Source organism: Periplaneta americana, chromosome 10 (assembly GCF_040183065.1).
Source record: "Periplaneta americana isolate PAMFEO1 chromosome 10, P.americana_PAMFEO1_priV1, whole genome shotgun sequence".
NCBI lineage: Eukaryota > Metazoa > Arthropoda > Insecta > Blattodea > Blattidae > Periplaneta > Periplaneta americana.
Genome location: NC_091126.1, coordinates 34,026,040 through 34,039,353, shown reverse-complemented (window position 1 = coordinate 34,039,353; position 13,314 = coordinate 34,026,040). Strand labels below are relative to the sequence as shown.

Genomic DNA, 13,314 nt, shown 5'->3' with positions numbered 1-13,314 from the left:
TACTCTTTGTTATTTATGTTTGTCTCAAAAATTCCCGGAGAAATTGACACAATAAATTATAAGCCTCATAATAAATATGTTAGTAAGCAATTAAAATAGTTGGTGTGTGGATAAGCTTCAGGGCTTCTACCGCGTTGTCTTGGTGTTATTGGCTGACGTTTCGACCGCTGTGTTGTGGCCATCTTCAGAGCAGTTGTTGGATAAGGAAATAGTCTGCCAGCTCTTATATATAAGAGCTGGCAGACTATTTCCTAATCCAACAACTGCTCTGAAGATGAAGAGCTGGCAGACTATTTCCTTATCCAACAACTGCTCTGAAGATGGCCACAACACAGCGGTCGAAACGTCAGCCAATAACACCAAGACAACGCGGTAGAAGCCCTGAAGCTTATCCACACACCATGTTCACCAGCCGCGGAAGCCTACGCAAACAATTAGAATAGTTTTGTAATATAACGATACAATATATACAGATATACAACATTTAATACTTATGCTTATCACCGAACACAACTTAAATTTAACAATAATTGTGTATTAATCTGTCGATTAATCGATTAGATTCAAATAGTTAATCGATCAAATATTTTGATCGATCAACAACACTAATTAATATGTTTAACTTATTTCATTGATCTCTTATTTCTTGTTGCCCATTTTTCACCCGTTTCTTGAATTTATATTGAGACCTGCGCCTTATTTTCTCTTCTTATTTTCATATCTGTTTACTGAAATGTTATTTCGCGTCTCGTGAAAGAAATGACGCACACTGCCAAGTAATGGTGTTGTCATGTCGTCAGGGCCCTGAACACGACGCTGGGTCTCGGAGCCAACAGGATCTCGGTGCTCCTGCAGGACTCCGTGACGGGCGCCGTCCTCAACACGTACCTGTTAACGCTGCAGCGCTACACGGCGTCGCAGAGCGAGCCTCCGCTCGACGACGAGGCCTTCTACGCCGTGTGCGGACTTCGTCAGGTATTTGACACCAATGATATACAACCCACAGCCCGCTGTTTGACACATGAATACAATTCTACGTTTCTTTACATTTCTGCACTTGTGACGTCGAACATATATCTTTCCTACTGTGACATCTCATCGTGGGGACTGAGGTATGGTGCGGGCTCCACCAATTCCCACGGCTAGTTTTACTTCGGAGTGTTATCCGTAACAATTCAAAGAAGTTGTTCTAGTGCGAAGATATTGAAGTGCATTAGTCTACTTTTTTTCTGCACTTGCCATTAACAGATTTTAAAATTTTGAGATATTATGAAATTGTGAGGAGAATATAGTGAAATTTGACAACATTTTTCCTAATTCATGGATAATTTTCATTCTCTGCATGTAGAAATATCAATTTTGCAACAACTGAAATTCGAGATGTTCCTGAAAAAAAAAGTAACACAAATTAAAAACAAATCCGGGAAACTGTAATTTACTAAGATAGATGTATCTCAGAATTTGGTATTCCCAAGAAACTAGTTCGATTAATTAAAATGTGTCTTAGTGAATCTTACAGCAGAGTCCGTATAGGCCAGTTTCTATCTGATGCTTTTCCAATTCACTGCGCACTACCACCTTCACTTTTTAACTTCGCTCTAGAATATGCCATTAGGAAAGTTCAGGATAACACAGAGGGTTTGGAATTGAACGGGTTACATCAGCTACTTGTCTATGCGGATGACGTGAATATGTTAGGAGAAAATCCACAAACGATTAGGAGAAACACGGAAATTCTAGTTGAAGCAAGTAAAGCGATTGGGTTGGAAGTAAATCCCGAAAAGACTAAGTATATGATTATGTCTCGTGACCAGAATATTGTACGAAATGGAAATATAAAAATTGGAGATTTATCCTTCGAAGAGGTGGAAAAATTCAAATATCTTGGAGCAACAGTAACAAATATAAATGACACTCGGGAGGAAATTAAACGCAGAATAAATATGGGAAGTGCCTGTTATTATTCAGTTGAGAAGCTTTTGTCATCTAGCCTTCTGTCAAAAAATCTGAAAGTTATAATTTATAAAACAGTTATATTACCGGTTGTTCTGTATGGTTGTGAAACTTGGACTCTCACTTTGAGAGACGAACAGAGATTAAGGGTTTTTGAGAATAAGGTTCTTAGGAAAATATTTGGGGCTAAGAGGGATGAAGTTACAGGAGAATGGAGAAAGTTACACAACACACAACTGCACGCATTGTATTCTTCACCTGACATAATTAGGAACATTAAATCCAGACGTTTGAGATGGGCAAGGCATGTAGCACGTATGGGCGAATCCAGAAATGCATATAGAGTGTTAGTTGGGAGGCTGGAGGGAAAAAGACCTTTGGGGAGGCCGAGACGTAGATGGGAAGATAATATTGAGAATGATTTGATAGAGGTGAGATATGATGGTAGAGATTGGATTAATCTTGCACAGGATAGGAACCAATGGCGAGCTTATGTGAGAACGGCAATGAAACTCCGGGTTCCTTGAAAGCCAGTAATTATTTTTCACGTATTCAGAGAGTATTTTAAAGGGAGAAACCTTTTGACAAAAGATGAAAGTTACGAGAAATTGTAGGCAAAGTTTAAGATCATTTAAAAACATTTTTACCAGAACTTTAAAAATAGCATTACAACGCCTGACAAGGCCAAAAAAGGCACATACAATGTTATGTGCTACATGGTTAATATGTTTTTAACATTTGAAAGAATGCTTTAAAGGATTTTTTTATGTACTGGATTTTCACTACATTTCACTACATTTCCCCTTAAGGTATACCCGGATTACGAGCCGATTTAATTCACGAGAATTCCACTTATACTCTTTGGAAATGCAATACGGGCGTTCGTAGTGGACAGGCGCCGTTAGAGTAAGGTGCGAAAAAGCAATACGTTAGACCTTCATAAGAATGAAATTCCTGAAATTTAACACTGAATTCTGATTTTATGTGGTATGAAACCTTTAGTAACATCTAACTTGTAATCTCACCTCTTTAATATCGCAGATTAATAACAAAACTGTGCGTGAACAGACCGATTATTTGGCCCTGACAGCGACGCGAAAGAGGGGAAGTAATAGGAGGAGTGGAGAGAGATCCGGAGTAGAGATAAGGGCGAGCGGTCGGTAAAGGAATGTAGTACAGCTTAATTGTACTGGAAACATACCGCTCTACCGCACGCGTGATATCCGATCGCTCCGAAGGCAAGCGAGTGAATAACCCAAACACCCCTTGGCGTAACTAAATGGACTCACCTGACCCAGGCGCAGATCGCCGGCGATTGCCAGGACTAAATAATCGTACTGTACACGCCACGAAGCAAGGCGGTAGAGTTCCCATACTTTCTGTACGATGTCGGCACCACGATCTTGACCCCTTTCACCCTCAGAAAATATTGTATAATACTCAATTGAATAGGAGGCTGAGTAAACACCGGAGTTATTTTTTTGTAAATTATGAAGAAATGACGAATCTGCTCTAGGTTCGAGATCTGACCCCGCTGATCCACGCTCCTTACTTACAGAATTAATGCGAGTCTTCTACATTACAAATACTTTTATGCTCGACCATGCCGAAATGTAGTAATTATACACCTGGTAGCAGTCCTTTAATGCATGTCATTAAAGTACACCTACTCATTAAAGTACAGGTGTTTTCAGCCAATGACAACTCAGCTTACAGGTGTTCAGCCAATGACAAGTCAGCTTTGTGCCGTTATAAAACCGCAAGTATCGATTATTCTCGGATATGCAATCGAAAGAGAATTAGCTAAAAGTCAAGGAGGCTGGAAATCCAATACTGTCGCAGAAGGTTATGTTCCATTACTATAATAATTAGCATTAATTGTAAATAATATTCAAATAAATTCAATTTTTCATCTCGTTTTTCAATGTCGAATTCAATAATCAAAGTTATACCAAGTTTAACGGGATTACATCAAGGTCAATGACATTATTGTTCCTCGGAAAAAATCAATACTTTCGCGTCTCCGCACATCTCACAATTCACGACCTAGAACAAGGTCACTTCCGATCTTGTCAGATAGAAATGAAAGGTTTCGCTCATTTCATAAACATCCATACTCGCTTCTTAATTACTATCATTATAGGCTCGTTGCATAATGTACTATTACAATGTAATTAAGAGGTTATTACGCCATAACTGAGGAAAAGTGCAAAGGGACATTTAAGTAATCGGAGGGACCTACCCCGCAGTCGCTTTTTCTATTACAAATTTCACACTCAGGGGTTCAAACCCGATCGCTATGATAAACCTAAGCTCACTCAGCTATGGCTGAAGTATAACAGTGCGTCGGGTATTTCACTAGCGAACATTCTACAGGTTGTCCGACAAGTTCGGCAACATAGGATAAATTATAGCATGTGCTTGATACGAGCGCCTCAAACTTCATAACATGTCTGGAGGCGAAACTTAATGCCATTGAGAATGCGGTGTAACATATCAGCGGTGGTTTCACGACAGTTTTCCTCGATCCGTGTTCGTAGAATTTGCAGATCACGAATCTTCATTTCGTACAACTTTTCCTTCAGATAATCCCATAAGGCAAAATTAAGGGAGTTTAAGTCTGGCGACCTTGGAGACCATTCTCTGGGTCCTCTGCGTTCGATCCACCACCGATTGCGGAAGTTCTCGTCGAGCCAACTCCGCACAATACAAATTTTATGATATCGCCAATGATGCGGGACTTGTCGGACACTCTGTATATTTGTGACCACAACAAAAATTAAGCGCTTTACATGCAACGTTCTTCCCAAGAGATTTGTCCGGTTAACATTACAGCTACGCCAAAATTATGTTAACACTTAAATGGGAAGAAGATTTTCTCATCTCTAAAAAAATTCATCTGACTCAAAAACAGTTATAATTTATTGCAAGTTCTCAACCTGTTACCAATTGTTATCAACACAGAAATAGGAAACGATCAAAAGAAGCATTTAACGCCCTGACTCAGAATTCTATGGGAATAAATGTTACCACACCCAATTTTTCATTCTTTCCTTGAGTTCATTGATACTTCCACACCCTCCCTTTCACCATATCTCATAATCAGAAATCCCAGAGCGTTGGATCAGGGGAGTAGGAAGGCCATTGTAAAGGCCTACTTCTTCCTATCCATTCTTTCGGAAATGCGTTCTGTAGTAAATCACGAACATTACGAGCTACATACGCAGGTGCACCATCCTGTTGAAAATACCTCGTGTATTGTATTTTCGATGGAAGTTCATCGCTGGCATATCACTGCAACGTTTGTAAAATACCTTTCGGAATTCACTGTTGGGGTGTCAAAAGTAAGGTCCATTTATACCAACAGCGGTAATGGCAAATCAGGTATTCAACTCTAGTGGGTCTCAATGAAAACATTGTTCACACTTTCTAAAAACTATGGCTGGAGATCTAAACTATTCCATCAGTCTTCCTCTAGCGTTAAATGTCCACCCTTGACATACACTTGAAATAAAAAACACCGTATATTTTCTAAAACCCCGTGCAAATTAATCTCAAAATATACAAGTAAAAAATACGGGTGCGCGGTTTATTCGAAATGTACACTTATTCGTGGTTTTCAGTTCGAACTTAGGGTTACGATATAAATTAGATTTACTTTAATTAATTATGTTATATATATATATATATATATATATATATATAAAGTGATTCATTTAATTTAGGATGCTCCTTGTTAATATTATTATATATTGATACTACTATTTTATTATTAATATTATGAATTGTAATTCATTATTAACTAGCCGTACCCGTGCGCTCCGCTGCACACCTTAGAAATAAATATAAAGTAATTACATAATTAAAATAGGATATTTGATCCAGGGAACATTCGTGTTTGATAGAAGAATAAATCGTTTAATATGTTACTTAATTTAAATTGTATTCAAATAATTAAAATGCGATCATTTTGGTCCAGAGACCACTCACTTGGTGCATGACAATTCCTTTAATATGCTTCTTAATTTTTATTACATGCAACCACAGTTTAATGAACACTGACATAATTTAGATTTAATGTGTATACTTTATTTTACTTGCTATATGTTTCCATTGAATTATGGTAATAACTTAATTTTAACTCTTGTTTTCTACGTATTCAGTAAATGGCGCTTGGCCCACTACGATTCTGAACCCTTCAAATAACTTAAATATATCATATCATATCATATCATATCATATCATATCATATCATATCATATCATATCATATCATATCATATCATATCATATCATATCATATTATATTACATTATATTTATATTATATTATATTATATTATATTATATTATATTATATTATATTATATTATATAAAAAGTATGTTGATAACGGATGTACTCCGATAAGTAAGTTTTTAATTTGTTATGGGGGCTCTTGAATCTCAGGAGGAACAACTTTCACAACAGCGCAACATAACCTGCTTGGCTCATTACCCAGTTTTTTTTGCATTGTAGTTTATGTATTTTAACACGATTCAATAACCTAACCTAAGCTGTTGATAAAGCGTCGTAAAATAATCTACTAAAATAAAAAATAAATAAATAAAAACACGATTCAATTGATTTTTAAAAAAAACTTTTGGTATGTAACATTTTTCACAAAAAATCAGTAAGTGAGATGTTTCGATTTATTTAATTCAGGGCCCCTTATAACCCCCCTTTTAAATAACGTATTTTGAATGCCATATAGCCTAAAATCTAAGTTACAACGAACTTAATTTATGTTCTAATTTTCATCGAAATCCGTTCAGCCATTATGGCGTGAAAAGGTAACAAACATTCAGACAGACAGACAGACAGGCAGAGAGAGAGAGACATACAAACAAAAATTTCAAAAAAAACTATTTTCGGTTTCAGGATGGTTAATGATATATGTTAGGATCAATTATTTTTGGAAAATCGAAAATTACCAGAAAATTTTCAGCTACAGATTTATTATTAGTATAGATTGTAATTATTGAGTGTAATTAGTCACTACTGCCACCGGATATTTACCCATTTGCAGTGTGAATAAATACATACATTATATAACACATTAAATCTCGAAACTCATAGGAAAACAACCTGATCGGTCATTCCAAGAGAACAGTGCCCATGAACGCCTCATTCACGCTATCTTTGAAACACGAAGAAATATGACGATTAGCCTTGCGGCCTGATGGGATTGGCAGGTGTTATATACTTAAGTTCTCATATGTGCGACAGGTCTCGAAACAAGGAAATCGTCTACCGATGCAAGAATTGGGTGTGCCCAGGTAATGCTGACAGAGTGTACATTTATTGCATAAACATGGTAGAAGGTGAAAATAGCAATGATGCAACTTAAGTGTATTTAAATTGCGATATATTGTCTGTGATAATCCTGAATGTAATAAAATATACACTATATGCAAATCCGAATCCAGGAATTATTGCAACTTACAAGTATTTAATTCAGATAAAATTTCACAAATAATTAAAATTATATTAATATTTTGCGAACTTCAGATAACAATAAATGCATTAAATACTAGTATAGGCTACTATAATTAATTATTTTGTGCTTCCTGCCCGTGTTTTTTTTTAATAATTTGCATAGATTAGGGTCAACTACTGCAATTCAAGCGACCGACTTATAATTAGGGAACGGATTTCTATGTGCTAAAAATACAGATTTAGGTCTTTAGATGTTTAACTCTCTACATGCTGGGCGGGGTCCATTTTGTACACCATACCACGTTTTTCTTTGGATCTTGAAGACGAGTGAAGAACTAATATGGCTGGTTCCTTTCATAGCTGAACATATAGATTTTCTTTTTTCGATGGTAAAAATAATTACGATTACACAAATATAAATGAATAAAAATACAAAATTACCTAACATTCCGAAGATTGAGTACTGTACACACATCTATATATATATATATATATATATATATATATATATATATATATATATATATATAGGCTATACACAAATACGATGAAAGAGTAATGGAATATATATGATACGCGTAAATCACTTCGTGATTTAAGACGGCGCTTATTCCGTCGGATCCCGGCCAACTAGTCACTCATAACGAGTGCACCTCAGCACATGTGTGGACTTCAGTCCTACGTTCATAGACATCTATGACGTAGTGCAGAGGGCGGTCACTAGAGGGAACCCAAGAGTTGGAACTTAAACTAAGACGATTCTGTCCGACGCCGGGGTGGGTATCCGGTGTGGCTTAGTGGATAAAGCATCAGCATGTAGAGCTGAAAACCCGGGTTCAAATCCCGGCGCCGGAGAGAATTTTTCTCCGTTCCATTACTCTTTCATCGTATGATGACGCAGAATATCTGCATGGAAATATCATATGTACTTCGGTACATTAAATAAATAATATATATACATAAATATGTACATATGAGCCGTTCAGAGCAAAAGTGGTGTAAGTCGAAATCGGCTAATGGGGTTTAAAGTAAAAATTCTGTAGAATACAGCGCAAAGTAGTAATTAATATGGCCTTCTTGCTATCCACTGACTACTAATAATTTAAATAAATTGAATATTAATTGCTGCTTTGCGCTGTATTTTACAGAATGTTTACTTTAACCCTCATTACCATTTTTGACTTACACCACTTCTGCTCTGAACGGCTCATATATTCAAAAACATATCTCCAACTTCATCTAAAAGGGCTGTTAGACTTGTGCGATTAAAAAAGATCAAAATGCTTTAACAGGATTTAGTTAAAAAATTAAAATATAAAATTTTGTTTAAAACCACCCCACGTATGGCGAGTTGTTATATTTGTGTGGACAGACAGACGTGCTGTCATTATTAGATAGTTTTATGCAGTTTATTATGAGCGCACGCGCCTAAAATGAAATTAAAACACATTTCAAAGAAAATAATTGTGCTGCACTTAGCTTACAGCGTGTGCATTTGAGGTCAGCTTGCAGAGGGTTTTAGTTAATTTTAGTAAATATTCCATTTTAGGTGGAATTTATGTACAAAGAGCTGGTGCTGACAAAGAGTGCTACTGAATTGAAGACTCAAATGCTATCAGAGAAAGGGATTGATTACTGATTGATTAGTTTCATTTCGCATAACGATGGTGTATTGACGCGAAAACTAATTTGTAAGCTCTCGCCTAACCTGAACAACCTACTACTTTTTTTTTTTTTTTTTGCTAGGATGGACTTTTCCAAACAAACATCGGTTCCGGGAAATTACGTAAAATCTTCTTCCCTCCTCTTCAAAGACCAATATTGAACGAAATTTCCAGCCCAGTGGTTGTAAGAGATTCTTTTCACTTTAAATGCCATTTTTTTTAGTTTTTGAGAGGTATTTTTGCATCTTAGTACCAGTATTTTTATTTTAAATATACGCAAAAATATTTAAAAGGCGCTTTTCAGACTCGAACATAATATGCTGTATGAAAAATAGTAGATTGTTGCAATGACTTGAAACTTATAAAATGTAAAAGGCTAAAGTAGGAAGAGTAAGATGGGATGTAGGAAGACAATTGTTAGGAAGACTAGCATGCAGGAAGGAGCGTGAGTGGAGTGTGATCTGGGAGGAGTAATAACAGATGGTGGATATTTAAGAGCAGTAGGGAGAAATGAACTGTTCGAAGTAAAGTTAATACGCCTATCATGATTAGTGGAGTTATAGTTAAACAGACTATCGGAATTTCATATCAATTGCAGGAAAATGTAATAGAAGGTCATGGTGAAAACCGTATAGAGAAATATTATAGATGTTGATGATAATAAGTATTTTTGGACGATAATGTGTTTTCTCATCGTTACAGCAAAGAGCCGCCACGATTAAAAGCTGATTTTACTGATTTCAGAGTTGCCAACCTAGATAAGTATGTTGAAATATTAGAAAGAACTGCTCTAGAGTTGTAATAAGAACCACTGCCTTCTCTGTACGCTACAATCCCGCAATGCATATAAAATTCATACGCAAAACCTAGTATTAATTCATCATACATTATATGAAACAAATCATTGCATTTGAAATGTACTGAACTTTATTTAAAAAAAAAATCAAACTTCACTTAACAAAAAGGAATAAAAATTATTCCAATTGAACACGAAATATTTCAAGTACCTGAATCATTTTAATAATAATAATAATAATAATAATAATAATAATAATAATAATAATAATGGTTTATTTTAACTGGCAGAGTTAAGGTCATTCGACCTTCTCTTCCACTCAACCAGTTCGATAGAAAATTACTACAAAGCTTAATATAACATAATACAATACAATACAATATAATACAATTCAAAGCAATACAATACTACAATGCAAGACAATATAATACATAATTAATAAAATACAATGACAATTCTTTTCATCTTCACAACATCAATAAAATAATTATGTAATAATAATAATAATAATAATAATAATAATAATAATAATGATAGTCATACCTAAATTAAATTAAATTATTAAACTCGATCACAATTATAACTTGAATTTGACTGCGCCCGTAAGAAATCGTTTAGCCTTTTCTTGAAAGTGGTTATTGTCTGGCAGCCCCTAATCTTCTGAGGTAGAGAATTCCATTCACAGAGGACTGAGACAGTAAAAGAGGATGAATAGTGGGATGTTCTATGGGTATGAATTGCTAGGATTTGGCTCTCCTGTGACCTGGTTTACTCCTTCACATTAAAGTTGATGGTGAAATTTGTATGTTGGCCAGACTGCTAACATCAGTCAGCTGTTCAGAGTGTAATGTGTAGTAAGTAGGCGTACTGTATATTAAGCTTTCTAAAAATATTATTTTCAAAATATACTACCGTGCAAAAAATATTGCACCAGACAAATTTGTGAAGTGCATTACAAAATTTCGGAAATTGAAAAAACGAGCAGAGCGAGTTTTTCAAACTTTTTCTCGGTTTTGTAAAAAACACTTCATAACTTGTATCGTAATATACTACATCATTATTATCATTATAGGATGGAAACGCTTCAATACATAATGTTATGGTTCAAAAGCGGCTGGGGCAAATCATGTAATGGATTAAATGGCTTGTGGATGGATTTCCCCGAACACTTCAGTGTTCCCTTCATTTGTATTTTCCCCAATGCTGCTCCATCACCGTGTCATCGTCCAGTCGTCCCTGAATGTTCTCTGTAGTTGAAAATGGATGTTAAATAAGTAATTACCAATTCATACGTAACTCGAAAGTCGTGTGCTTTGTGCTTTGTTGTGTGTGCGGTGAGATGATCGTGGTGAAGTGTGGAGGGTCACTTGAAAGTAGGCTCACACGCCATGAGGGAGACTGGAAGGAACACACGCACTGCTACCAGGTCATCACATCAGTCATGTACACTACAGTCATCCTCGATGCTTGTTTTTGGACGCGAGAGTTGCGAGTTCTAACCCGGGTGCGGCAAATGGATTTTTAAGGCTATGGATCGGTGAAAATAACGAAAGAACCATTAAAAAAATGGAAATTTTGTTTTTAACTCTAAAAAATAAAATTATATTTCAGTTTCCTAAACCTATACTTATTTTGGCCCTATGACCATTTAAAGCCACTCAGGACGAATTTAAAGGGAATAGCGCGTGCCCTTTAAACTGACATCAGCTGTCATTCTGACAGACTTCGTTCGTCATTCTAACTAATTTTACTTTTCACTCAGTTCATATTTCGCGCTGTTATATAGGAGAAAAATATGTATGTTATACCTGTGTAGGAAGGAAGGATATCGATAGTATATATCAGACATGCTGTACTTTTATATTAGTTTACTCGATTTTCTAATTTTCAACATTTTGTAACATTCAAAATGCTCTAATGAATGCAGCTTTTCTCCAATATCAGTGAAATTTTGGAAATAAGTCCACAAAAGCATGTGAAGTAAACTGACACATGTGTTTTTCTTCTGCTATTGACAATATTCAAATCACCATGTGCTGAGAATGTGATAAGTTTTAAAAAATTGAAAAATTAAGAACTAAAAGGGTAAACATTTTTTTCTCAAAAAGTAATTCGAAAAATACGAAAAGCATATGTCATGTTTTACATACACCTATCAGGAATAAATTAAATATAAATTTAAATAAAAATTATGTTAACTTTAAAACTTGGGACAATTAAAATTCGATGTTAAAAACAAAAAAAAATTAATTATAAGTAAACTAATTGGAATATCAAAGCGAAAATTTATGTATTGCATGTCCACATTGTAATAAATATATGGTACAAGTTTCAGAATAATAGGTGTAAAAATGTAGAAGTTAGAAATTTCACATTATCATAGCCTTAATGGAGTCTATTACACTTCAACTACGTCATACTACTTTTGACCAATAAAACGGTACGGAACGACGTGTTTCAACCAATCATGGCTGCTTATCCTACAATTTTTATCACCTCCCTAGCATTCGTTTGTTTTAGCACTTCTCTAGCGTTTGCTCCTTTGTTTGCCAACATTGTACTTTAAATAATTATAGGCCTATCTTTTAAAATTATTCATGTTTATTTCATCAGCCTTAATTAAAACTTTTCTATTATTTATCTTCTTTATATTATAGCTTCTGTTGTATGAGATTATAGATAGTCACGTGTCAGAGATTGTTTAATATATATATATATATATATATTGATAACTGAAATGAAATGCAACTGTTTTAATAAAAACGAAACTTAATCAACAAAGCCTTTTTGGCTAGACTCAAATGAACAGTGTGTAGTTGGTGCAACTGGTAACAAGAGAACTGCTCATCATAACACACTACTGCCATATAGCGGAATATTTGTAATAATGATGTAGTACAATAATACATTTTCAAAACAGTTTAGTATTTTAGTAAGTCAATTGATATTTTATTTTATTAGAGTACATTATTTCTTCTAATATTTGAATACTTTCTTCTAATCGTGTAATAGTCAATTAAATCCCACTCCAGTTTTGATTTTCTTTAAATAAATCAAAACCTCTAGTGAGATTATTTTAGACAAAAATTCTTACTCCGGCTTCTTGTAGATTTATGAAACGTGAAAATCCTGTTCCTAATGGAAAACTCCTGACAAAATTTGTAGGCCTTTTATCACCCAAATTATAGTCTGAAGTTTGCATTAAGGGCCCGTGTCTGTAGATTTCTCCCAGACTCCATCTATAATTTCATACCATTTATTCGAGTATACAGAATGCACCTTAAGTAATGTCTTTAATTTCAGAACGTTATTCTTTGAGTTTTAATTAACATTTCTTAGTGCCTTTTGGGAAAACCATTGATTGAATTCCCAATATGCTCAGTAAATTTACGAAAGCAGCGTATTATCATAATGAATGATTTAAAT

The 13,314-nt window shown here is 35.0% G+C and overlaps 1 protein-coding gene and 1 non-coding gene across 3 annotated transcripts in view; both read left to right on the top strand.

The window, feature by feature from the left end:
• LOC138707587 (cadherin-like and PC-esterase domain-containing protein 1) overlaps window positions 1-13,314 on the top strand; it is a 496,436-nt gene that overhangs the window by 378,697 nt on the left and 104,425 nt on the right. For both annotated transcript variants that reach the window (XR_011334282.1, XM_069837194.1), the window contains exon 13: window positions 801-975. Coding sequence is in view for 1 of the 2 variants with exons in the window: in XM_069837194.1 (XP_069693295.1) it covers window positions 801-975 (175 nt within the window). In the remaining variant the exon portion in view is untranslated. The remainder of the gene's footprint in view (window positions 1-800; window positions 976-13,314) is intronic.
• On the top strand, window positions 8,212-8,283 carry TRNAY-GUA (transfer RNA tyrosine (anticodon GUA)). Its single transcript has one exon. It is a non-coding gene; the product is annotated as a tRNA-Tyr (tRNA).